Here is a 27,915-nt window from a genome sequence, read left to right as displayed (position 1 = left end):
AACTGTCATGTACCAACTGCTGTGCTATTCTCATGCAAACAAGTTTTGCTGTCAGATAGCAAAATCCAGTTGCGTCATTTCGCATGGGAAATCGTACAAAATTGACATTCTAAATTTTATCTTTAAAATATTAAACTTTATTGATTTTTAACAAATATTTATCAAATTTATTATTGTAAATTCCTTTAAAACATTCACCTTGATGTTAAAAATCAATGTTGTTACATCAAACAATCCTAGCACATTTGTTGAACTAGCATAACAATTTCAACACAGTTAGCACAATATTTGGATCACATAACACAACAATTGGTACATGGAAAAGGTTTTACAAAAAGGCTACAACTTTTGTAAAGTACTATATGTTGTAGTGTTCAATTTACAAAATGTTGCTAATATATGTGTCTATCTACTTCACCTTTGTTTACGAATTTTTATTCAGTAGTTTCGTCACAATTCTTATTTTAGTCCAAACGGTGTACAAACTCGTCCATAATTAGTGCACTAGCTTGTAATAAATTCCACAAAAGCATTTCCATGGCATGCATCGCATCCGACAGGCGACAAAAATCATTTTTTTCAGTACATTACAAATTTTTTACATCAAAATGAATCTAATAGTTTTGAGAAGTATATATTAAACGTCCAACATGATGTATTTAATTTTTTTCTATAAGTCATAAAAAGATAAAGAAGTTTCTATTTGAATAAAAACCGTTATATCATGATACTTCTTGGTAGAAAGACACCAAAATCAAATAAAATTTACACAAAATGTTTAATTTCAGTCTCTTTACAATGTATATTCGGTTTAACTAATACATAGAGAACCATTTTTAAAAGTTTTTGCATTTGTCGCAATTGCAAAATTATGATGACAAGTGTGTTGTAACGTTTTTTATTCAAATTTGTAATAGACGTCTAATATACAGTTCTCAAAAATATTAGAGCCATTTTGATCAAAAATTGTATAGCGTAGTAAAAAAATTTTTTTTTCGCTTTGTATTTGTTTTTCTTGAAAAAATCCTGTCAACTTTGAAAAGCTATTACATAAAAACGGTAGCAAATTGACCCGATCTATGCACAGTTATAGAAACTGCATAATTTTATTCAAATTTTCATCGGAATATTGCATCAATATTGGATAACGCATTCAAAAGTTATATGCCTCAAAAGTCGCCCGGTGTCCCGGTAGCCTTACATATTGATGTTTTTTTTTTTTTTTTTTGGTTGCCAGTGACAGGGTTAGCTTCATACAAGTCCGCTTGCTTGTTTCTATACACCTCGCAGATGTCTGTCACTGTCACACCTTACATATGCGTCTCTTGGCCGTACAGAAAAAAAAACACTTGCAAACAAAACACCAAACAAAACATTAAATTTGATCGCCAAACCCCACTGGCGCACGCTTGTAACATGTGTTCGTGATTGTTATAAAAGTTTTATGTATTTTGCTACGGTTTATTTTGATGCTGCTGTGTCTTGCCAGGTACGTATACAATGTAAAGCAAAAAAAAAAAAGTTTGGAGGACAAATACCGGAGCATTGCTGAAATTGGTCGTTGTCGTTTGTCGATTGGACACTGATTGTTGGGCAGCTCTTCAAGGATACCGTTCGAGGCTCTTTTTTCGCTGCAGCACCACTTTCTAAACGATCAAGGAAAAAACGACACGAAACATCGTAGAATAAGCAAGAATCCCATGCCACTGTTACACCCTGCTAAACAAACACAGGAAGTTTACGAGCGCTAAACAAACTGAAAGCAGTTGGCGAGCTCGTCCTGAGCCCTTGCAATTCTAGCTTTTGTCTACACGTGCAATAACCGAAGAATAGTTGGTCTGTTAGTTTTTTTTTTAACTTTGCATAATTTACTGATTATTTAGCTCTATCGCATGCGAGTAAATATTCATGGCTATGCAGGCTTTTTTTCTATTATTAAACACCACCAACAAATTCAAATCAAACTACACACTTTGACAGTGGGGAAAAAATCCTCCCGAGAACAAATCGGAAATGAGCATGTCGAATTCCGATTCCCAGTTTTGAATTGTCAAGCGTAATTTGACAGAAAAATACCACATAAAGCTGACAGGACTTCCCTGGGTTCAACAAGCCTTTGGCATACAGAATATGACGCACGGTTTTACAGTGCTATAATATTCTTTATGTCCGTTCTAAGATTCTTTTCCTTAAATTTTAAGCCAATGATCGCTTCGATTAATCTTTGTCCAATTCATTAGTTTCGGATAAAATAATATGCTTCACTCACGAATCTCAACCTTTCGCATTCAACGCATTCGTTACGCACAGGCGGTAATGCTTTGACACGGTTAATAGTGAACATGAGTCCAATTATAACGCTACAAATGTAGAAGACGTTATTATAACCCAAAAAACAATATCGCGCTACGCTAAAGAAACCTTCAATTTAATTTTTATTGCTCTGATTTCTATACCTTTCCTGCTTACACGCGCACGCGAGCGTTTCAGTGTATTTCCCTCGCCCAGAAAACAAAATGAACATGCTTTCTCGCTCTGCTAGGTACCGTGGACTGTTGGCTAGAACGAGCAAGCATGTTAATGTGGTTCCCTGGACATATACGTTTCTCGTGCCATCGTAAGAAGAATGTAGCAGTGCCTATACAGCGCACTTTGCTTCTAATTCCCGCGCTCGCATACACACACACACATACCCTGATCAGCAGTGCGGTACAGCTGTGTGCCATGGTGCAGCACGTGTAATAGCACGCCACACTGCCCGTTCAAAAACCACACTTGTATTATTCTTAGAAACCACAACAGCCGGTGAAACCATCAGCGATGCATGTCTCGTGCTGAACAGCACGTTAAACCGCATAATGACAGTGCCGCGCGATGACCAATGCCACCGTAGGTCTAAGCGGATCCGAACCGATCGGACAATCAATATTCACCATTGCCTTTTCCAGTGCACATGCACTACCGGTCACGGTGGAAACAGATTTGACGCCGAAAAGAGGGTGATAATGACAAAAAAAAAAAACTCCACCACTCGCACTACAAGACAGACACGTGTATTCAGTTACAAATACAGCGCGAAGAAGCAAAATAGCAAACCGAACCGTTCCAAGAGCGCGCACATTAATGGCTTCAATGGTGTGCGTTGCAAAGACTCCCGTTTTGCGTGTGGCTTGGTAACAGCCTTCGGCAGCACACTGAAAAAGGCGCCCTCCAAGAGCTAAGATCGATTTCACCGCTTTGAACTCTGCGGTGCAACAGTGCTACAAAACCAAAAAAAATAAAAAAAAATACACGAGCATATTGAGAGATTGTTCGTCACATCACAGTCCAAGGCACAAGGAACCGATTTCTTAGTTTGCACAGAAACGCGGATGCAGTTAAATAAATGTCTAGTACTGTATAATACCGCGCATGAGCAAACTGTTCCACTGTCTAGCTCATTCAACCAACAGCCTAAGTTTGTGATAGAGCTTATAATTTCGCTCCGGGGGATCTAGGAAAAATAACACTATGTGAAGATTGTGTCATTTGTCGCTGCTCGTCGTCTTTTTTCGGTATTTCATTCCCTAACTATTTTTGGGGACTCTTAGACGCGTATGAAAATGTGAACTAATTGCCCTCGGGAGAGCACACAACACCCTCACATCCGCGGGTTCCCTTTGCAAAATTCCGGTCGCAAGTAAAAGAAAACCGAAAAGGTTGAGGAAAGTTTGTTTTTAACATTTCAATGTATGGGATATGTAGAACCAATTAATATTACAAGTGTTGGCAAATCTCTTCGTTCATATTGATTGCCCTGCAGCAAGCGTGTGTTTGGTGATGTTTTCGAGGCAAGCAAAAAGAATGTCTGTCTGAATTAAACGTTGCAATAAAACAGGCGTGAAACCCACTACGAGCTAAAGGTAGCTGCTCTCAACTGGAGACAGTAAAATAAAACAGGGGGAATACCAATTCCCCCTGGGTTTACAGGATACACAAAAAAATCTCTTTGCTGCATTTATGAGCCACGAGCAAATACCGGGCAGTGAAATATTGTTACCAGTAGTGCTGTGTCTGCAGAAATTTGTAAAACATTCACATTTTAGTGCACGGGAAGCATCGTAATTTAGCTCAATCGCCTTTTAGTGCAATTATTTTCCATCGTGTTTGTGACTTATGTAATTGACTCCTTTGATATTAAGAGTCGGTACGCACAATTCCGAGTGAATCAACTGCAATCAACAATGAACGCTACACGAGTGACAAATAAGGATTATTAATACAATTTTTCAGGTAAGTCACTCTATGGTCACATGTGTCTGCTGCTCGCAGGAGCAAATTGCAATGAAGTCAAAAAAACTGACGGGGATTGCAATTGTTTGATATAGCCCTGAGTGGACGATTTCACAAAGGTTTGGAAAAATGAACGTAGCCTGAAACTGCCGCATTTCTTGTTTGCTAAATATTTTATAACCTAACTTTTCATAAAGGAACGAGTTCTTAAACACAACGCAAAGAAAAATGTTGGTAATAGTACAAGGACGCTTTTGTTTCCGTTCGTTTCAATTATCTCCTTTTTAAATATTTTTGCATTTGGCTTTTTTTTATAGAGCATTTAAGCCTTTAAAATATTATTCATCTCTTTATATAATAACTTAAGACTAACCTACCTAATACCTTGTTGACGAGCGATTACAACACCGGCCGTTTCTTTCAATATATAGTTTCTGAAATCCTAAACTCACTGACATGAATAAATCAGGAACATTATCTTAAAGCCATGCATTCGATCTAGCGGTACATTCTACAGCGCGCTTGTCATGACGAACGCATGTCGAACGCAGTGACTAATGCACAGAGAAGGCTATGACGAATAAATTCGTCATCCGTGAACAAGGTATTAAAGTCTATCTTTTTCTTCTTCTATTCAGACATTTCCTACTTCCATTTACCCTTATTGCTGTTGGTTGGTTAATAGTTGGTTAATTTAACATTAGACTTATAATTGTTATTAACTGTTTTGTTCTAACGTAAAGTGGAGTATTTGTGTGCGGGACAAGAATTAGATATTTCCGTGTAATGGAATGTATTCGGAGCATTTCGGGCATAATATAATATATGTGGCATGGGATGAGAATGTGTCTACCAATGATATCTACATCAAAGAAGCGAAATAGCTACAGACTGGACATAAATAACAGATAACTGTGGGTGGCTCGAGTGTTTCAAATACGTAAGCGTAATCGATGCGCTATTTTATTTCCCCGAACACCTTTGTGGCCAGGAATTCACTAGGTTTACGAGGTACACGGGGTGGAGGTCCTAAGGGTTGTGAGTGTTGTAAGTGCAAACGCTGAAGTGTTAGCGAGAAAACGATGATACCCGAGAACTATTAAATCCATGTGGGGTTCCGTGAACGATTGTGACCCTGTGACCGATAGGACTTTGATGCCAGTCTCACAGATAGCCTTGTGCGCGCCAAGTGCCAAGTGAAGCATTTCGAACCACCTGCCCCCCACCCCCCGTTTAAGTGAGCCGTTATTCCTATTCCATCGTAGAATTATGTGAAGCATAGCTTTTGCCTGACCGGTTAAGATTGAGACATAGTTTGGTAGTCTAAGGCAGTGGTCTCCAACCTGTGGTCCTTGGCGTTAACAGATGTGGTCTGAGAAAAAAATATGTTTGAAAAAATAAAAGCGTTTTACGACATGCATGTGCAATTTTTTTTCCCACAATTATGGTTAAATTTTCTACCAGCAGATGTAGAATAAGTTTTAAACATATTTTTTATCAAACACTGTTTACTAAGTCTACAAAATGTATGCCCTCAATGCATGTGGGCAAATGTATTTTAAAAGTCAAAGTCAAGGTCCGCGATCCTAAAAAGGTTGAACAGCACTGGTCCAAAGAAACTATCGTATGATGCTACTGTAGATTTCTCAGCCAGCGGAACCGTCGGATCGGTGTATTGTATTGTTGTATTGCTGTTATGGTTTATTTGTTTAGTGTTTAGTTTAGTGCGATAGACATTAGCGAAAAGTCAATCGCAATCAGTCAAAAAATGGATTTTGATTTTTTAATCCAGCGGTCGACTCGCAAGCCTAATACAGCCCGCGCGCCAAAAGAGCAATGCGTAAACACAACATGGCTATTTCAAACGTTCAACCAGCACATATTCTATAAGAAAAATTTCTGTCAAACACACAAACACACACGGCATCTATAAATCAGACCAGTTAAGCCTGGTGGCTTTCGACTTTTTATTGCATCGATTATCATTTAAGCTTCATCTGTGTTGGGACTTGTTAAGGTAGGTCCTCGAAGCTGTGATAGGAGGGAGCGGGAATACATGAGCACCCGCAAATGCATGGCAACAGGAACAGTATAGCACCTGGAGAGAATAAATTTAGGTATTACTCTAATTTAGCCAGTTTTTCTCCATGAGGGTGCAAGATTGTTCCTTTCCGGTGCATATCTTGATGCGCTACCGCGTATCCTCTTTTGACAGAATTCAGGTGCTTTCCTCGTCCTACCCCCGGATGTGTTTCACCTTTACCTGGATGTTCCGAAATTTTGATAACGCATAACCTTACTGAAAAAATGGTAGAAAGAACTGAATTAAACGCAGAACTGAAATTGAATGAGTTCCGCAGAAAATAATTCCGTTGTTTGTTTAACGCACAAAAATCAAATCAAATGCACAAAAGTTAGTGATTATGAGTCATCCTACGAAAGGTAAGGTAATATATAGTACCATCAACTAGTACTAAATTAGCTCTATGTGCAGGAAGCTGCGGTGATTGATGTGATAATCAGTAGCAATCGATTTTTTATACATGCGCTCATGAAAAAAACGGGTTGTAAATTTGCTATTACTATCGGTTAACGCTGGTTGAATGCATGCAATCAAGGCGAGGTTCAAACAAGAAGATATCATTATCGAAAGTGCTTCACCTACCTATCAGTTATTGAGTGAACTATCTTATCAACATTTGTGCTCATTTGCCAATACGCTGTCTATTTGTGAAATCTTCACGTTTAAAGAATCCCCGCACTCAACAGATGTAGCCTTTGCTATACGGTACACCTGGCACGATTGATGCGAATGGAATGTACCATTATTGATAACATAATAACGAAAATCAAATAGGACCAGACTTTATCTAGCATTGAACGACGTGATCAAATACTTTACAGTTTGCAGCAATGATTTCTTTTCAATATTTGTTGCCATTTCAGGCTGCGTTAAATTGTATTGCAGTAATCTTGACCACATTTAACTCGTAGATTTTTAGCCAACTACTTGTAAAATATCAAATTTTCTTTCAAAAACAACATTTAAAAACCTTTAAAAAAGAAGCAATACAAAATGTAAATAGACATACTATTGCAATCTGGCTGATAAGAAGATAATGAACCCGTTTTTTTGTTTATTCATTGATTTTCAGTTCTACCGTAAAATATACCCACATATGACTAAGCTTGGGCCTGCTACCAAAGGGACCGAAACTGTCATGCGTCTTCTGTCAATCTGTTATCTCTGCCTTAATACCGCACGCCTCCACGCCATCTTGTCACTACGCCACAGTAATTTGGGACTACTACCTTTCCTGCTGGGTCATTCGGGCCCATGGTATAATATCACCAGACCAGTGGGGCCTGGCGCAGTTAGATACGCTGCAGTTGATACTCTGCATGACCGTTACATCGGCGTTCAGCTCGTTGTAGTGGTTTCTCCATTGTCCTTCTATATATACGAGGCCAAACCAGCATTTGAGCATCTTCCTCTCGAACGCGTATAAGAGAGTTTCGTCAGATCTGGATCAGATGTCCCAAAGGCATAAGTCGACAGTATTGGTATGATAGAGGTATGATACATAGGCAGCCTAGATTTTTGAGCAACTCAGCTTCCATGCTGATTTTTTATCCGAGACATATGCAATCTTGGATGACTTGGAAAGTGTGGTCACGTGTCCGTACATCATCATTGTTAATCAAACGCCTAAGTAAACACATGTACATCGGATTTTTTTCATGGGTGTCGCTGGTGATTCCACCATCAATTAGGTATTGTCTCTTTGATCTGCAATCCGAGGTTCTTTTTCCCCTGCTCGATCTCATGGTAGGCTTTAGCTACATCGAAGAGCCACAAACCAATGATGTCAACATATTTAGCGTAAACCAGCATCACGATTGGCATATAGAACATGGATCTTGAAGTCTCTACTTTGGTGTCTTATATGTCCATCTCTAGAGCGAGGTTGAAAAGTATTTGGCAAAAAGTAAATTCTAGTCTGATTAAATTCCATTACGGAATCCTCCGTGAGAAGCAAGTTGCTCTTCAAGGACTAGGAAGGATTTTATAAGCGGTATTGCTGTTCAATCTATATCCATTCTAGTACATAGATCACAAGGCATCCATTCGCTATTAGATTATTAGACAACATTAGGTAAGTTTCGTGTTATACTAATGCTACTATTACTACTACTACTACCTCTATTTTCATCTAGTCCTGTCGCAATTCCGTCGGTTATGGGTACCTTGTTATTTGTCAACTAATGAATAAATGTTCGTGGAGCCTCTAAATATTCGTTAAACTTGTTGTTAAGTCATTTATCAAATTATTCATCCTATAGTAAAAGGACCTTTTCATTAGTATGGTTTGTTTTAAATAGATCTCCATCCTTGTTGCCGTTATTACATTATTCGGTATGCATTGCTGTTATGTACTGTTACTTGTCTTCATTCCATTCAACCACCCAACACCGTGGTGAGAGTGGATTTATTGTACAGTTGAGTATTTTCGTTTATTAAGCGCTCTACCTTTCGCTCTAGTTTCATGAGTGTTTTCTTGATACTAGAGGCTCATCTAAATCGGCTATGCATTTCTGATAGATACTGGTAGCCCTTAGAGAATACGTGTTGAGTTGAGGCTGCGAGTTATCTCCGCCTAGCACGGGGACTCCAGTTTGCTGTTATGTCCACCACTCACCTATTTGACTATATGATGCCATCGGGTTTGCTAAGGGTAGGAATAGGTTAATACTCAACCGGACAGCAGTTGGATAGGAGTATCTATATTTTCCCTCAGAATAAATTCGGATAGTATCCTTTTGCAGAGGAGTACATATTGCTCCTGTTCTTCCATATCCTACTCCCATTTATCTAGTCCATGCAGTAATATCTCTCCTGCAATAATACTATTTTATACATTACTGAATAATTTTCCGTGCTGTATTATTTCCTTAAGCATTCGACATACCATCTCCACATTGAAATCATCATACTCGCATGGATCATCCCAGCCTTCATTTTTAAATACGGCTGCTTAGTTATTTCTCTTGTTCACATTACATTGTTATGCTGCGTTCTGGAAAATCGCACTACTATTCTGATACTTTTCTATTTTTCCTTGTTACTGTTAAGGTTTACACTGTTTTTTTTTAACGAAGTTCTTTTTGCACTGCTCTTTTCATTCTTTCTTTAGACTATTTGATCGATCTAATATCTAAAAATTGTTATAATAGTATTTTTTCAACTTTTTTCCTTCCATTTTTTTAAATTATATGTTGAATTTCTATGCGTAGGCCTTCTACTACTGACGTGGGCAACTTGTTTTTTTGTCCTGATAAATCTTAAGCAATTTACTTCTCTCGCTCATTAGTGATTGTGTATTATGGAGTATCTTAAAGTCGAAAGAATACTTTTAATACTTTTACATCAGTCAACATTAGCATATAACGACCACATTCATAATATACACTACCAACGAGACCCTTGTTCAGCTTCGTTGGATTGTATCTGATTTTCATGATCTGTTTTCCCAGATATTCGTGCAGTTTACTCCTGTAAATTGTCCTCACTTGAAGTATCCCGGCAAGAAACCTTTCACAACAGAATAACTTAACAGTTCACGAGTTCGATGAAGGAGGAGTTGTTTCATTTGCTTGTAAACGAAAAAAAATCGTGCTATGTTCACAGCTACGGATTGCGTGAACGCTACGAACTGTCAGATTTTCAATCGTAGCATTCAAAACGAGCAATTCTCATCAAACTTGCCAACTGTTAAGTTCATACGTTGTGAAAGAGCTATACACCCGTGTGTCAACATTACCTTAATTTCTTCCTTCTGAGATACTCCATTGCCGGCAAGTGACGGAGAACTGATCCATCTAACTCATCAGTCTCGAACGCCGTACAAAGCGCAGTTCGACATGCTCGCTACTGAAGTTTGAACAGTTTAGATAGCCGGCAAGAGCCCTTAACCAGTTCAGAATGTGGCCGTACCAGTTGTGACATACCGATTCGAATTCCATCTACCAAATCTAATAGCACCATAAGCGGATGGTTTGTCGGTAAGCGGTCTCTTAGGCTTATATTTGGTATTCGTGGTGCAATGATTTGCTCGTTAAATTTTGGTATTTGGCTTTGACCGATATATGTACCATTACTTTAGCGACGGCCTATTTCAACCGGTTTATAGTTTAATTAAGCGAAAAACTCACAAAATAATCCCATTAAATATTTTCATGACAAAAAATAATCTAATCTAATCGGAGCTTTTACGCCCACCCATAAAAACATGTAGAATAAAATAACAAGTTTCAAAAATTTATTTAAAATCCTCAATTCATGTCCATCTATTACGATATACAAAAATATTTCGAGAAGAAACAAATTATTGTATTAAATTTATTAAAGCTTTCTGAAAACCGTTAATTTTTCCACTAAAAATGCAAAAACTCTACCGCTCTGGCCTCCTTGGGTTATTCTTACACTTTATGGCTGAACAGTTACGTTTAAGTTTAGAACTGACACAAAAGATCAATGAAACCCCGTCTTATCTAATTTTGTTACGTTTGGGCAGTCGGCGCTCTCAAAACTCAGCGTACAAAGCTCTAAAGCGTTTGGCGCCGTGTGCTTCCCACTCGTGTGGAAACATTCCATGACAGCTGCATTCGGACGTAAACATAATTACATACACTATTTCTTATATGTGAGCGATGATGATTGCGTAGGAATAATTTAACATGTGTGTGCGAAAGGGTTAGCTTGATCGGAGAGCATTGGTGTCAAGGGGAAGGGACCTGGGAGAAATATATCTCTCCATTGCCGCTTGCGTTGTATAATCACGGGAGAAAAAGAGCGAACATCTCTCTCGAAAGCTGCTTGGGATGCAAGCTCGAAAGCTTGTCAGAATTCTCTTTCACCCGCGTGTAGTAGCAAGTGAAACAGATTGTGGCATTTTCTCTCTTTTTCTCCTGTTTATCGCTGTCAAAGGGGACTTGTTCCTGCTCTGGAAGCGTGAGACCTTCCATAACATCAGCGATTATCACAAGGTTGGCATTCATTTTCCCCTACAATGCCAGTTTGCTCGCGTCGAGTTTGCGAATCTGTCTCACCCCAGACATATAAGCATTTACAATAGGGTGCTTTGTTCGCAAGTGTTTTCATGTCTCATTACACATGATCTTCGGTAAAAAAAGCGAACAGTTGTGTTTTAGTTATTTTCGATTTGGTTGTGATTTTATCTCTCTCGCGATAGAGCAACGAGCCAGTGATATAAACAAAAAGTTTCGAACGGTAGTAAATAAGTACACAGCAGACCAGAACAGGTGTTCGTTCTACGAGTCAACGTACATAATTAGTTTCTCCGCTAGTTGATTGTGTGGTGCATTTCGTTTCCTATAAACAATTTTTACGTTAGTAAGGATATTCGCCAGGAAAGACCACAGATTGAACGAATCTGAATTGATAACAATCTAAAATTCCGCTTCCATCAACGTAATCAACAAACGAAGGCTCTCCTAAAAATACCTTGTGACAGATTTTTTTTTTTTTTGAATATTCACAATCAATTCAATCAATCACCGATTACTGTATCTAGCAGCAAACTCGTATGTTATACTCCAAGTTCCGTCTAGGACAATTTAATACCTGTGTGCTCACACGGGCATTTATTGTTATCTATCGCGTATGCACAACCGCGGTGATTTACTTCAGTTACCAAATGCAGGCGAATTTTCGGCTTAGAGTGAGATCCGTTGATGTACCAATCACCTTTGAAAGCATGCCTTCAATCAGTACTACTGTTTGTTATCAATGCTACATAAACATACTACATACCACTACATACTAATGTACTCTAAATTTAGCTATAATCTGTCTTGTGCCATTGAGTCTCTGATTTTCACGGAGTTTCAGTCACGGATTACGTTTCGTAATATATCAGCAGCAATCTGCTCACTGACTATGTCTCTGTCTCATCTCACACTAGCATATCATATCGTCCGGCATCGACAAGTGGCAAAACCTTCGAAGAAACAATTTGCGGATATGACCGCGTTGTGGACCATTTTTGTCACATAGTGCATCCTGGTTAAGCGATCAGGGTGATACACCGCAAAACATATCTGTGGCAAAAAGAAAACAGTGTCCAAAGACGGTCGTAGCAGTTCCGCAAAAGCACGCATCTAATTCATTCTGGAGTTCGATCCTGCGCACCCCTGTATTGCATAGAATATGAGCGTGTTTGTCACGTGGGTTTGGAACAAGCTCCCGCGCCGGTAAAGAGGCACACAGTGAACTAGCTGTGAAATGAATGTTCCGTAAGCAGCATATATACGCTAAGCTAAACGCCTAGCACACAAACTTAACCGGAAAAGAGGAAGATACAAACTCAAACAAAGGGAACATTTTTCAATAGAAAGGAAACCAACCGACGATCAAATTATATAGCCACAACTTTGGTCCTAGTGTCGTTTAAATAGTCCACTCGCAGAATCCTTTCCCCGAAGTGAGAGGAACACAAGTGGCAGTGATCTGCGTTTGCTTCTTAGTATATCGTACAAGCACTATCAACTTTCACTCTTTGTTCTTACTACTGATCAGCCTCCCGAATTAACCCACTAAAAATCACTATAAAACCAACCCACAACGGCAACGTCAAAATACAGTGTTAAGCGGTGTTCACTTCGGGCGAAATCTGCATCCATCTAATATCTCGAATGTAAAGCATTCCCGAACGGAACACACTTTTTACATCGGAAACAACACGAGCACAAGACTCTAAAACATGAAGCCAAGGGATACAGTGAAACAAGATACTAGTGACGTAGTGACGGGACCAACTCTCCATCGGGATAATGTAACTGCGTGTGATACGATGAACATAATGCTGCTAGACAGTCAAGGCCCAGTCCCATTCAGTTCCAGAAATGAGAGTCAGCGATCGAGTATTTCAAACGCGGAGACGGTGGCCATCCCTCAGTCGCTCGCAGCCATTGCGCTAGACACGGGTCATACTTTTCGGGATGATATCGACCACGGGATACAAATCGACACTCGCGGTGCCACCGAATTCTATCGTATCGATGATGATAGCTATAGACCGTTTACAATTTACGGGTCAACCGGTGAGTTTTATAAATTTTACCATCTTTTCCACTTCCTATGTCTCTGTAGCTTTCGGTTACCTTTCTTTGATCTTTTCTTCATCTACTACTACATCCAAGACTCCATCCTCTGTAAATTGCGGTATTACGTTAAAATGCTGCAACAGTCTTATTGCAGCTGAATAGAAAGTTATATTTTCAAATGAAATCTAAAGTACATTACAATATAAAAAAATGCATTTAAAAACATATATACATACATATGTATAACACAAATTATATATACATCAAAATTATATATATTAATGTAAACATTTTGCATTGATTTACCTTTTTATGACCTTTGAATTATGAATCATTCAAAGCTTATTTTCCCAACACATCGCCAGTGTACAATCCAGTGTGCTACAATCCCTACAAAAGAAACCGCAAGATAAAACTTTATAATAGCCGGTGTTAACACTTTGTCCGAGATACTACGCTTTGCCCAGTTGCTGATACTGCCGATATTACACGCGTTCCGTTTACGAACAATGTGGCTAAGGCTTGGCGAACTAAAAATTATCACCGCTTTAATCACCAGACATTAACAGTTAGACTCTTAATCAGGTCTGCTACTTGAAGAGATAATAGAACCAAGTGTTACAAAGTTATGACCCGTGGAAAAAATGGAGCAGGCACCTGTAGTATCTTTGAAATAACATTCCACTTACTGTGCCTTTGGTCTAACTCATTTCCTGCATTTGTATCAACTCGCTGTGATGACTGTGCAGAACAGGCTTTCCAACCAACTCGAAATTTAAAACAACTAACGCAGTATTAAACTAAATAACTAAATAACTGAAAATCTTGAATGCAAAAATCAAATAAAACAGTAGTTAGTTACAAGGTTTACGTTTGGTACGGAGCGGTTTCTTTTTGAATGTAGGCGAAGCGTCGTGAACTAATAACTTTTTTTTTATTTCACGTATGAGATACGTTAATTAATTTTAGACATGGATATTTCGACATTGCTTTCCAATTTAGAATTTTAGACATCAAGAGTAGCATTACGGTGTCTGTAGGGTTACTCCTATGATCATACAAGTATAATCATACTTGTCAAATACTCCATGTATACCCTACTAAACGAAGATTTGCTCTTAGTGGAATTTCCGGTATCTCAGCTTATCATTCGAAAATTAGTATTATTCCTTGATACCACGGGAACTAAGAACTGAAGAAACGTAACATAAGCTCTTTTTAATTTATTACGAATTATAAACCAAATTATTTGTCTTAATTCTTGCCTATTCAATGTGATTCATAACAGCTGGAAACAGTTGCATTTTTAGTGCATATTTTACCACAACTAGTGCGGATTTGCTTTACGCTTGCAATAAGAGACCAGACCAGATGACAGTGTAGATCAGTTGTGATCCAAAAGTTGATTCTATACAAATTATATAGTAATCACGCTTTGTCTGCGTGTATATCTCGCTATAGAAAAATAAATAAAGCAACTACGAAAATTGTTTCAACAGCTGCACAAAATCAAAACTATATCCAGTATCTAGTGAATAACATTTCATGTTCTTGTACTAATAACTGACTTTGTACGTTTGCAAATAGCAATTGAGGCACTCGAATTTTGCACTGCAGGCTTTAATCGAGATTGACCAAAGCCGGGGTTTTATTTCATTAGATATATCTCTAAGGCCATCTCGGTACCTATGCATGTATTGGTAGAAACCGTTGATGAGCTGTTGTGTGTCAGCAATGTCAAACTCATTTGATCACGAGGGTTTAAATGCTGCCTGAAACATTAGCGTGGTGCAAAAAGTGGTGCGCATCGAATTTACGAAAATGGTTTCGTAAGCAGTTAATTAAATGGGAAAAAATCTCATTTGGCTGACAAAATCTAGCGCTAAGCGCGTTTATACGCGGAAGTATGCACTTACCGACGCACGAGCTTGATACGCTCATTGCTCAATTGGACTGTCATCTGCTGCGTTTGGCATAAGAGTCGATCGTGATGTTTTATCATATATAAAAAAAAAACTCTGTATAAACAAGATAGATATTTTTTCTCCTGTACATATATGAATACCCCTTCTATATATAAACTTCGAATCTATAGTTCCTTATTGGATAAACAGGATTTTTCAAACAGGGTTTTACTGAAGATAAAGATTATTTTGCTCGACCTTAAAATTGATTGAATGTTTTATTAATCAAATAAAAATTAGAAACAATATTTAAGCCCCATTCAAAAGCCCGCCAGCAGCCTCGAACCTCCAGGGTCGCACACAGCTCGTGGGCCGCATGTCTGACATCTCTGTTGTCTGTTATCAGCATTATGGGTGTACAGGTGAGCTTATAGCTCCTCCTCACAAGGCCATATTGAGTCAAAGTTTTGACAAGTCGTAGCATTATTTTACACTGTACCTTTTCATCTACACCACCATAAACCATCTGCGAACGGCGATTGAATTCATTTTTTTTTTTTGCTTCGTTCATTGCATACAAATCAGCTCAGAACTGTTATAAAGCACGATATTCGTCAACTTACGTCGAACGCTACGCAACAACACTCAATGACATACACACTCACACCATCAAACGATCGTGCATCCAAGCGTCAACGGACTTATAATTTGTCTCTACAAGCGCGATTGTCACATTGTTAGGGATAAACCCATCTGTATGTAGCACCCACTTTGCTCGCACTCGAATGCAAAACCCCTGCTTGCGTATTTAAAAAAATCCCCCCGCAAGCACACAACCCGCTCAAATTTGCTTGTCGGGAATTCACCATCCGTGGGAAATGCGTAAACCCCGATCGTCTGTATCCAGGGAGTTTATGAGTTCCTACAAGGCAGCTAAGAAACATCTTTGACGCATATTGCCTCATTGCATTGTTTACATCGCTAAATAGATCCGTATTTGAGTACTCTTCACATGTTGAGCTCGATTGACCGCTCCTCTTAGCTGCAGTATGTTTTAACGTACCTGTTCCTACTATTTCCTTAAGCGTTCACCATCTTGCGATTTTGGATGATACCAGGAATATTCAAATTCTCACTTACTTAGGAAATTAATTCAACATATTATTCTATAACATTTTCTAGAAAACTCGAGAGTACAATAGTTAATTCCAGTATGTGTTTGTGTCTAGCATTGGGCTGATTTTCCTGGGTTCCCGTGGGTCCCCAAGTAAGACTAAAAGCTCTTATTTTACGCTCTTGAGCCCTCACTTTTGCTTGTCTCACGTTGTTCGCTCGTTGGACGCCCCGCGTGACACCATTATCACACAACTGGAAAAGCGTTACAGTACCAAGCTTCCGCTGTAGTCATCCTGAACAAATGGAACAGTTGCTCGTTATACAAGTATGACAACATAAGAGGACACGTTTGCTCTTCTTGTTCTTTCGACTATTCAAAGTTTACATGGACATGGAGATCAAATGTTCAAGTTTTAGTTTTACTTTTGTTTAGTGTTTATTAATTGATGACTACTCAGATGCGATCTTGCCAAGATATATGAATAGCGGTTACAAGATGATAAGTCAACAGAAACACATGTGCGGGTACAGTATGTGGCAGCAGAGGAAAATGGTAATATGCAGGCCCGTAGTGTGGGGTTAATCGAACCAAGGGCGCCAGCTCTTCACCTCAAACTGGCGAAACCTTGACAGATCAAGATCAAGAGACAATTACTGGGTCCATGAGACCAACCGTGTAGGAATAGAAACAGAAGATACAAACGGGTCTGAGAATTTGTAAATGGCAGATCTCGAGACAACATTCAAATTCTGAGACACAGGTACAAGCATGACATGGGGTGGATCAAATAATACAAAAATGATCTTTCTAATGGTGTTTTAATCGGCATGCGTTGATAATTATATTCCTGTTCCGCGAAGGTATCACATTTTACCTTAGCTGTGTACACCCCTATAGCTTCGTACGTCCCCGAAGAACTATTGTGCAGCCTTGTAACCAGGCCACACATACTCCATGTATATCTATTCATATATATTAGTAGTCATTAAGCGATATAATCTTCAAGTGGCGGTGCATAACGATTCCTATAGTGTTCGTTTTCTTTTGTTTTGACGTATTTTCCTTGTTTATATTCCCACTTCGCCAGGTGATGGCAAGGGTAAAATTGCTACACTACCCGCATCCACGACAGGATCGCTAAGCTCGATAATAACTACATCAATTGCTTCTTCCGAGCCGGACCGGGTCGATCACCGCAGCGGCGGTGATGGCGGTACCGGCTGCTCCGGAAGTCTGGTGGATGAAGTCAGTGATGGAAGGCCTCTTGATCAAAAGTGCGCGATTTCCTGCGGCGGTATTGCGGGAGCGCCTGGAGCGAGCGCAGATAACGGTGGAGACGATGGCCACGGTGCGGACATTCGCCAAGAGAAGTGGTGGTACATGACACTTCAGATCGCAATACCGTTCTTTGTCGCCGGCGTAGGTACCATCGGAGCTGGAATCATACTAGGTCATGTGGAGGTAAATTATATTCTAACGACTAAATACCTTTTCTTTTCAGTAGGCCAGTCATTACCGAGAAGCGTTAGCTATGCAGCCTTAGTTTTTTATATTTATTTGGGAAACCGTCGTTTTGAATAATTCTTAGCGTAACACATCTGCAACATTTGCAGATTGTGCAGAGCAGCTACTAGTGTTGGCAAAGATTTGGTAGGTGTTCTAATGATCGATCGATCAGAAGAAATTGCTCATCATGAATTTGGTGAATAAGAATTAACTTGTGTTAGTTTTATACGATGTAAGTTAATGTCATATTGGCGGTTACAAATATTAATTGTGTAATTCTTATCAATTTCTTAAGAAGTATCATTTTATTCAAAACAAAATGGTAAGATTCAATGAAAATGATTACAAAAAAAAAATGGTAGTTGCGCATTTGAATTCCAAATCTATTAAGAAATTGTTTGATTTTTTTGCGGACAAAATTCGTCAGTTAGCTTATGACCTAACAATTTAAGTGCAGCTCAACAAGTCATTCATTTTAAACACTCTGCCACTACCATAGAGTTGTTCAGTTTAACATTCTTTATTTATTTATCTTTTTAACACTTGTGCGGTAGGGTATTATGGTTGTGGTGGGATTTTTGTGTGTGAGCTACAGTTGATGGATGTGCAGGAAAGAGATAGTTATCAATAGAATTAGCTCTGCAAATTCGATTCGACCATGTTTAGACAGGCCTTTGGAAAACAAGCGCATGGAAATTTCCACTATGTGGGTTTATCCGTCGTTATCTCCAGTGTTTTTTTGTCTATTGCGGTGAGGTTCCGTCCATTTGTTTACCGTTATCTTTTTCTTCTTTGCACATCCTTTCCGGTTTTCTTACACGTCCGAAACTCCTTATCGTCATATTTATAGGTCCTATCCGGACCCCTTTTTTCCCTGGACAAGAACGAAGAAGAAATCTGTATAAGGAGGGTTTGGCCACGTAGGTCGTTATGACAAGCAAGCGAAGATTTTTTTGTTGTAAATAACGGTTTAATTTTAATATTTAAATGTAAATTAGTTTTGATGTATTTGAGACTCTAACATACCGACATGTTTACTCATTGCTGCATTACTTCTGCCAAAGAAAGAGTGAATATTAACCCAATTGTATAATCTATCTCACTCGGAAACCTTACGGCTAACTGTTTTTACACTTGCTGCATTATTCCTAACTCAATCATTAAGAGTTAATAATGAGGGTATAACTGCAAACTAATCTTCTTTTTTTGTTGGTACTAATTATTGACAAACCGATTTGATTTCACCGTATAACCTCTTTCATTTTGGCCTTTACATGCGATCACCACACAAAGAACTGGAAGGTATTCGTTCATATATCGGAGCTATTCATCCTGGTGCCATCGTTACTGGGACTAAAGGGTAACCTGGACATGTGTCTTGCGTCGCGCCTCTCGACACAGGCGAACCTGGGCAACATGTCCGGGCGGCGTGAGATCTTCCAAATGGTGCTCGGCAACATCGCGCTGGTGCAGGTGCAGGCAACGGTTGCGTCCTTCATCGTGTCCATGTTTGCCGTCGTGGTGGGAGCTATCATCAATGGTACCATCATCTTCGATCACGTTATGTTGCTGACCGCCTCGGCCATGTTCACTGCCACTAGCTCCTGCTTTGTACTCGGTATGACATATCTAAAACCCCAATCCTTTCCCCCCCCCCCCCCCCATTTCCTGGTTTACTAATAGTAACTGTTCGCGCACATGTGCTCTCCTCCCATTGCAATAGACTTCGTGCTGGTGGCTGTGATTTTAATTTCAAGTAGAACAACAATGAATCCTGATAACCTGGCCACACCTTTGGCGGCATCGATTGGCGATGTGGTTTCGATATCGTTGCTAGCCGCGATGGCCACTCTACTTTTCGAACATATCGGTAATGGTCCACAGCGGGTGACAGTGTCCATAAATCAATCTACCTAATCCTGCCGCACTTCTCGCTTATCAATCATTTCCTTCCAGATACACACTTGTGGGTAACGTTCGTCATGGTTGCGGTGTATGTGTTCCTGCTGCCGTTTTGGATGCTCCTCGTTTATCGCAACAAATATACACGATCTGTGCTTTCTACTGGATGGGTGCCAGTTCTGTCTGCTTTATTTATTAGTGGGTAAGTTTGACGGCGGGGCAGCCTTTCGTGTGTAATGTTCCAGTCACAGAAAGTTTGGCTAGCAATGCTAATAACCACTTCCGTACCGCATTTCCTTACCCCAGCATGGGCGGCCTGGTGCTAGACAAGGCGGTTGGCATATTCAATGGATTCGTTGTGTTCCAGCCAATTATAAACGGCATCGGCGGCAATCTGGTGTCGGTGCAGGCAAGCAAAATATCCACGATGCTTCACCAGAGCAGTATTATCGGTATCATACCGCCGCACGCGAAGATTTTTGAGCTACCCTGGCGGGCGCTGTTTCACGGAGGTACAAACAGAATACAGAAAGAGCAGTTTACAGCGCCAGTAAAATTGTGCGAACAAGAGCAGAACAATATTTAACTTCAACCTATATTATTTATTTGCTTTCAGTCCCTTACGCTAGAACTGCGCGCATTCTAATCGCAATGTCCATACCCGGTCAAGTGTTGTTCATATTTGTGGCAGACTACATTCACATGTCGCGCTCAACCATCGGTGCGCCCTTCGTGTTGTCTTACTTGTTTGTCAGCACACTCCAGGTAAGATAGTGTGTGACCCTATATATCAACTCATACCCCACCCATTGATGATCAAATGTATTTCATGCCCTTTCTTAGATTATGTTACTGCTGTACATTGCGCACATTATTATTCATTTGATGTGGAAATGGAAAATCGATCCCGATAACTCGGCTATCCCATACCTGACTGCGCTGGGTGACCTGTTCGGCTCGAGCTTCCTGATGCTGGCGTTCCTATTCCTGCGATCGATAGGCCACCCGTACGGTGAGAAGTCGAGCGAAACAGTGGACGGATTCAAACTACTGCCGGAGCTGACCACCATTAGCGGCGGTTCACTGATGGATCAAATACAAGATGACAAAGGTATATGAGAGCTGATCATAGCATCGCCGCCCTGTTTCGCTCTTGGCTATGAGCACCTTAACACGGTCTAGAAAATGGTATATGCTAGTTATAACTTGAAACGTATGCTTAAAAATATGAGATCTTTATTACCATAACATGTAACGTATGCATTAAAAAAAATGGACAAATTTCAAACAACGCTGAACAGAAACAACAACAACAAAAAACAACGTACGTAAGATAATTGATTTCTTGACCTTACCGGGCCAGCCTTACGAGCAGTTGAGCCGGGAGTGTTTGTCCAGCGGGCCGTTTGGAAAACAGCGCGTTGGGATGTATAACTACCAAATGCTTTACAAAACACCCCAGAGAGGGTTGCAATGCTTCAGTACTGCAATCATTAGTTCGATTGGTTCGTTTTTTGTTTGTCCTTTGTGCGCGTGTCTTTGAGCATAAGGGGCTGGCGCAGAGGATCGCATCCTCGCATTTATGGCGCTGCTTGATGGTCCTAAACACTGCAGGAAAGTGTAAGTGCACCTCAGAATGCACCGCCAGACCCGGCTCAAAGACGCTGCGACGTAAACAGTTTCTTCTCGCTGTTAGCAAACCACAAAAGGGGCATTTTTTCGAACATTTTCAAACATTCAATATATTTTCTTTGATATATATATATTTTTTTACGCCGTACACGGCACGTGGTGTGCGATGCATTTGCATTTCAATTCCCATGTTCTTGAGGAATTACCTGACAGTTTGGATGCTCTACTCTTTTTTCCAGAAGTGATAGTAGGCTATAAATGCCACACCGCCTGCCACAAGATGACTGCTTCAGAATCCGAACGATAAAACACACCCTCGTATGCCATTCTTTCACTTTGCTGCTTGATTGAAATGGACTAAAAAAAAACTATCGAATTTTGTCTTCCCGACTCAGGGTTGCGATGCTTGGTGACAATTACGCACAAGGCTGTCATAGTGACCGCCTGAGCATCCTGTAAATTTGTCTGTTTCTTTTAATGCATGAGTTACTGTAAGGCAAAACTGCAGATTTTAACAGCCGCTTAGGTTTCGTAACCAAGCACCATGAAAACATGTATATTTGTATGCGAGTGTGTTGGTTTCTATTCCGTTATGCCAGTGTATATTCCAACGGGGCATTATTTGGCATTATTCCCAGTTCAGGCTTTCGGTACTTAAACTTAAACTTAACTACGTAATGCGATATTTGATCCCGTACCTACCCATGTATGTATATATTTTGAGCTTAAAAATGATTGAAAAGAGAATATTCAAACAAACAAAAGGATGACTTTCTTTCGGCCCCTTTGGCTTCTTACGCGATGCGATTGAACGCATATTGGAATGATGCTGACCAGACGTGATGCAAGTAAACAGCGTCAAACCGGGCGGGCTAGGTAGGCTGCACCGCTACGAAACAGAATAAACGTACGGAGAGCATGTTTCTTTCTTTTTGGTAGACGTTGGTTACTGTTCGAAATATTCCTATCTGTATATATCTATATTTTTTGTACTAGTTACCTTGAATTTTTTTTAAATTATCATAGCGGTTTGAGTTACTGAATGTCGGGCTAAATCTAACGGCAACTTTGTCCCAAGACAGTATGTATGTATCCAGTCAGCACAACATAGTACATTATTGCTGGAATGTTTTCCAACACCAATGTAAGAGTTTAGTCCACAATTTCACGCCCATAAAATCGTTTGCGCGCTTTGAAATATTATTGAACATTATTAATCATTTGGCTTTGTTCATATCTATTTTGCTCATTAGCCTGAGGGCTTTTACAACAGAGCGCATCCATTACACCCTTTCTAAAAGCTACCGGCTACGTTAAAGCCGTCTCGGTTTGACAGGAAGTTGCACGTTTTACAGATACGGTTGTATCATTAAACATACAGGATCGAGGTGTACGGTTTTTTTTTCTTTTCTTTCAATTTGTTAATTAATCCCTTTGAACAAAAAAAAACATAAAATATTGCCTTCCATTTAGAAATACGAAAAAAAAAAATTAATAAAAAGAAGTAGAACTAAAGTATAGAAAAGAAACATAGTCGAAAAAATCGTTTTCAATTACTAGCTATTCTAAATAAAATGCTCTAAAACACTCACACACACCCATACAATCAAATAGCCAATTTTGGAGATTGATCATTTTGACATCAACATTTTTTCGTTTTTCCTCATTACTTTAGGCAGAAAAAAGCGCGTGCTGCGAAATTTGTCATTTGTAATTTATTTCAAAGAATTTTGACCCGCCCTTCTTGCTCGCTCGAAGAAATGATTAGTGAAAGTGGTGTGTTTTGCTTAGATTTGTTAATCTCACAGGACTCTTGGTAATGAAATTTAGCGATACGCCTATGTCCCCTCAATTGTTTAGAGCAGCAAGTGACTGAAAACTTTGTTTTCTTTGTGTTGATTGTGTTGAAGCAAGAAGCAGAATGATGCGTTTGAGGTGGTAAGATGCCAGATGGTTACCATAACATTACACTGTAGATGTAAATAGAAAAGAATTATATTGTGTCCCGCACAGACGCGGTGAAGCGAAAAAAAAAAACAACAATTACAAAGTATTAGTACAGTCTGTTCCCGAGTTACGCGCTCCTATGCGTTCCAAGTACTACGTTAGCGTGACTCGAATCCGCGTTTATCCGCGATATCTATAAAGTTTGGGTACATTTTGATTGCAGTAAACAGATTCAACAACTTACTCAATTGCTGATCAGAGTGATTTTTTCTGTTTGTTCGACGAAATATTATTCGTATTGCATTTGCATTTTCGTTTGACTGTTGGCGTGTAAGATAAGGTAAATTTTTCAACGAATTCAAATGCTTGTAAAACCTTTCTGTGAATCTACGTAAAAGTTTTCAATTACATCTAAAACATGCACACTAGATAGCGAAGGATATTCGGCCAAATTAATGATATTCGGCCAAAAAGGAAAAAAAAGATATTGGATCGTGAACGCATCATGCCATGCTCGGAGCAGCGAAAGAACGCGTTAATTGTAATGTAAAATTGATGCATTACCGTGTAAATAGATGACGAATGCAATGCTTTTTCGTTTGCTAGATAATACGCTAAAACTCTTTGAAAGTTTTTGAATTTGTAACTTAATTAAAAAAAAAACTTCCCTAAACTTTCACGTTCCTTATGCCTCGGTCACGAGAACCGCGTAACTCGGAGACAGACTGTATGTTTTGCAAAACAAAAAAAAATGCTTAGTTTCCTACAATATGCTTAGTTCCAATCAATAATACTGCGCAACATATAGTGTTCGGTTGCAAAAACATGCATGAACACGCGTACAAAACGGTTCGTTTGGAGAGAGTCAGTACAATTAAATGAAATAAAAAAGTGCCTAAGGAAGTGCGTGCGTGTGCGTGTGTGCGTGTTGTAAAACCAGCGTGAAAGAGAGGACTAATTCAAAATTCCAACATTTAAGTATTCGATTGTTTCTGGTTTTGAATCGGATGGAATCAAAACAAGGCAATCTGAATTGGTGAATGACTTGGCGTGTTTCGTACGACTTTTGTGCAGCCTCTTCTTGGAAGCCGTGTGTTCGTTGTGTTATGCGAACAAATTATCTTGTGATTTATTCTGCCAAACAATTTTACCGTATGCGAAAGTGTAGTTGATACAACTAACCGATTGGCTAAGAGATAAATATATGCTGTAAAGAACGGAGTGACGGGACAATGGAAACACCTGTACTGGTAATGGTTGGGCAAATGAATTCAATCCATGAATTCAATTATCTGTGACAATAAAGATAATCAGCTTGTTCTAAAAAGAACGCACTGCGTTAAACGAATGAAAATTTGCATTACCTTTTTTTTTACCCTAATTTGAAGTCCTGCAGCAAAAGCCAGATAAACAAGGACAGTTGTCAAATAGTCGGAACATTCGAGGTTAATTAAAAGATCCAATCCAGTTCACCTTGTATGCAAGCGAAGGCACAAACACAAACTATGGGAAAGTATGCGTACTTTTATGTGAAATGTATCAACACAAATTTAAACGATTACGACAATTAATTTTCAAACTAATTTCTTTTTTTTAATAACAATTATTATTCTGCGTGAAACATATTCTAGAAGGAAAAAAATTGAGCTTATGTATTATATATTAAAATTGTTTTGATCGATCAAAAGATTGCTCCCATATTCTGGCACAAATATAGCTTATGAATTTAGTCGTTTGTTCCCCAAACAAGAGATATTCATTCATTGAACAATTATCAATACCGACAGCATAAACAGTTTTGCCATAGTTTAACGAGGGACGTGATCCTGTAAAAAATAGTTGAAAATTCGACCCAGGAATAATGAAAACGAGTTTAGAGCCTTGATTGATTTACCAGTATGACAATTAACCCTTAGAACTGGACAGTTTGTACGAATTGTAGCGTTGCACGCACCGTGCCATGCTGTGTGTAGACTACAACTGCAAACTACAAAATACTCCTGTAGGAAATGACCGGCCAGAGCTCCCTTAGGCGTTTGCTTCAAAATAAGTTCATCGAAATTATTTGAATGATGATGAAATCCAGTGATTGCTTAGATTGCGCAAATAAAAAAAAATACTGCAAGGATGCTCCAAATCGAAGAATACGATACAATTCTGAGTTCAACTTGAAGTATACATCTGCAAGCATGAGTGATTGTTTCATTCTGGTAGGCAAAGTTCGTAAAAATGATTAAAATTAGTATCCGCTCTACCAAACCTCGTGAAATTCATTTCATTCAAATTGAAACGAATGTTCCCGTTCCCCTAGAAACTCCATTTTGCACTGCGCGTCAACATCAACATTTTGATCTAGGCGGCTAGGACGGCTAGGACCTGAGCGGCAAATGAGAGGAGATTAGGTGGTGCGCCAAACACTGATTTTGGTGGGTTTAGGCATAGGAATTCAAAAAAGGAACGTTTCTAGACAATCGATTAAATTCGGCGCACAAGTACAAGCGCAAAGGGTTTGATCTGGCCCAGGCCCTGCATTGTAAGGGCGTAAGGGAACTGCTGACAACATTTATCCCAGCACTGGCACTGCATCTGGAACCGGTCTTTTCACTGATCCCGAACCTTAACCGTTCCTGGTAGCTAATCCCTAATATTGGAAATGGATCTGATACCGAAATCACATTTGTCTTGGATCGCAATCCCTAGCGGATACCAATCCGGAATCAGACTAGCATTAAAATATGTGCATCTTGGTATATTTTAGTCAAAATCAAATCTTTCTTGAACACCACTAAAAACAATATTTGTTCTCCCTAATAACTGCAATGTTCTCCTTATTAGGAAGTTAACCCTCTGATCTCCTTCTCCTGCGTACCTCCTTTTCATTCTCTTTCCCGCGAATTTATATAACCATATCCATAGCGGTCTAGGGACGGATTCTGAATCTATCTCAATCTAGATATCTTTTGCCAAACCTGGCCCGGAATAGATCACGGACCTATCCCGATCCAGCAACCGGTCCCATAACCATGGTTGGTCTATGAAAAGATACTATCCCTTTAAATAATTGGTCTGGAGATGATGAGTATTGAAATGTGTTTGGCAATTCATTGCGTCTTATTTGAAAATTAATGATTTATACTTTTCTTATTGACCCTACATGAATGCTCAAGGACCTAAGATACGCAGAACAAATATCGAACGATGTAAACCAAACGCGAAACGAATTGCAAATTTTCAATGAGAAGATACACAAATAAATAAATAAACAAAAATTATGAATAAAACTGACAGGCTGATGATAATGATCATGATGGTGCAGATATGGCGTTGATGCAGGTGAAGATGAAAGGGACATGTAAAACCAAGCAATAGCGCACTTATTATGGAAAAAAACATGTAAACATTACACGTAACTAGGAGCAAAGATCGAAAAGTAAAACCGAAAGCTAATGTATTGTGATAAAAAAAAGTAATGTTGTTTGGCCATACATTTACTCCATGCAAAAGGAAAATGTACAAACAGATTTATTTGAGAATGATGGCTAAAAAACTAAAGTCCAAGGCAAGGCGAACGAAACTGCAAGAAGGTAAACGTAATGATGAGAGAAAGCAGATGGAAACAGTGGGGAATAGAAAAACATAAGAATATAGAATATATATGATTGTACCTAGCTTAAAGTGTGTTTTTGATGGATTCATTTTGAAACAGTTGAAATTAAGGAATTGATTTGAAGTCTTAATCATCCTCTCTCTCACTGTCTCTTGTTGGCCTGCTCACAATAGAGCACGTCGATGTGACATGACCCGGTCAACAATCGTTCTCCATGATGCTCAGACCCTGTCTACTGCCTCCCATCCATGTCATCGCTGCGCTTTATGCCGAACTGGGAATCGCTTCTTGGTGAGGCATGAGTTCGGCATCTTCATGATATGCCCAAGCCATAGTATCCTACTTACCTTCTCCACCGTCAGCAAGCTCGTGGTTCGTCCTTCTCCTCCAAACTGCATGCTCGAACACGCCGCCAAAGATGGTCCGTAGAATGCGTCGCTCAAACACGCCCAGAGCGTTTGCATCCTCCGCTCGAAGGGCCCAAGACTCGTGTCCATAGAAGACCATCGGGCGAATCAATGTGCAATATATCTCACCTTTCGTGCGGTCTTAAAGTCTTCTAGATCTCAGCAGACGGTGAACCGCAAAGTATGGGCCCTATCGCGGACTGAGCCTACTGCATAGTTACTTCGTCTTCGTCGCATTGATTCATAATACAATTATTGCTGCTTCGCGTTTGAGTCGGGTGTACGCCTCACCAACCTTCGCTGCCGTCTTGCCGATGATGTCGATGTCATCCGCGAAGCCAAGAAATTGGAGAGATCGTTAAAGGATCGTGTCACGGATGTCGTTGTCTAGCCCCGCGCGTTTAGCGACATCTTCCAGGGCGATGCTGAAGAGTCCGTCACCAGTGCCTCGGACCCCTGATTCCCCTGAGATTCGAATGATTCCGACATCAAGTT

General features: G+C 39.5%; 1 protein-coding gene and 1 long non-coding RNA gene across 7 annotated transcripts; one reads left to right on the top strand and one right to left on the bottom strand.

The window, feature by feature from the left end:
• Window positions 1-1,392: 1,392 nt before the first annotated feature.
• Window positions 1,393-27,081, top strand: LOC120949104 (solute carrier family 41 member 1). 6 transcript variants are annotated; one of them, XM_040366139.2, is made up of 9 exons: window positions 1,393-1,489; window positions 12,258-13,395; window positions 17,507-17,880; window positions 19,219-19,543; window positions 19,649-19,795; window positions 19,882-20,029; window positions 20,134-20,339; window positions 20,444-20,592; window positions 20,671-27,081. In XM_040366139.2, the coding sequence occupies exons 2-9, from the start codon at window positions 13,056-13,058 to the stop codon at window positions 20,944-20,946; spliced, it is 1,965 nt and encodes a 654-aa protein (XP_040222073.2). In that variant the 5' UTR covers window positions 1,393-1,489; window positions 12,258-13,055; the 3' UTR covers window positions 20,947-27,081. The 6 variants fall into 6 exon arrangements, with proteins under 6 accessions (XP_040222073.2, XP_040222092.2, XP_049466378.1 ...); XM_040366158.2 differs by lacking the exon at window positions 1,393-1,489 and adding an exon at window positions 3,476-4,272; XM_049610421.1 differs by lacking the exon at window positions 1,393-1,489 and adding an exon at window positions 11,297-11,319.
• Window positions 6,201-7,283, bottom strand: LOC120949127 (uncharacterized). The gene is made up of 2 exons (XR_005751012.2): window positions 6,662-7,283; window positions 6,201-6,571 (listed from the first exon to the last, which is right to left on the bottom strand). It is a non-coding gene; the product is annotated as an uncharacterized LOC120949127 (long non-coding RNA).
• Window positions 27,082-27,915: the final 834 nt, after the last annotated feature.

Source organism: Anopheles coluzzii, chromosome X (assembly GCF_943734685.1).
Source record: "Anopheles coluzzii chromosome X, AcolN3, whole genome shotgun sequence".
NCBI lineage: Eukaryota > Metazoa > Arthropoda > Insecta > Diptera > Culicidae > Anopheles > Anopheles coluzzii.
This window is presented reverse-complemented; position numbering and strand designations above follow the sequence as displayed.

Bases quoted from the DNA above. Each gene is read 5' to 3' on its own strand.
- LOC120949104 (XM_040366139.2), top strand. From the start codon at position 13,056: ATGAAGCCAAGGGATACAGTGAAACAAGATACTAGTGACGTAGTGACG. The intron at 19,544-19,648 runs GTATGACATATC...CCATTGCAATAG, and splicing joins TAGCTCCTGCTTTGTACTCG to ACTTCGTGCTGGTGGCTGTG. The intron at 20,340-20,443 runs GTACAAACAGAA...ATTTGCTTTCAG, and splicing joins GCGGGCGCTGTTTCACGGAG to TCCCTTACGCTAGAACTGCG.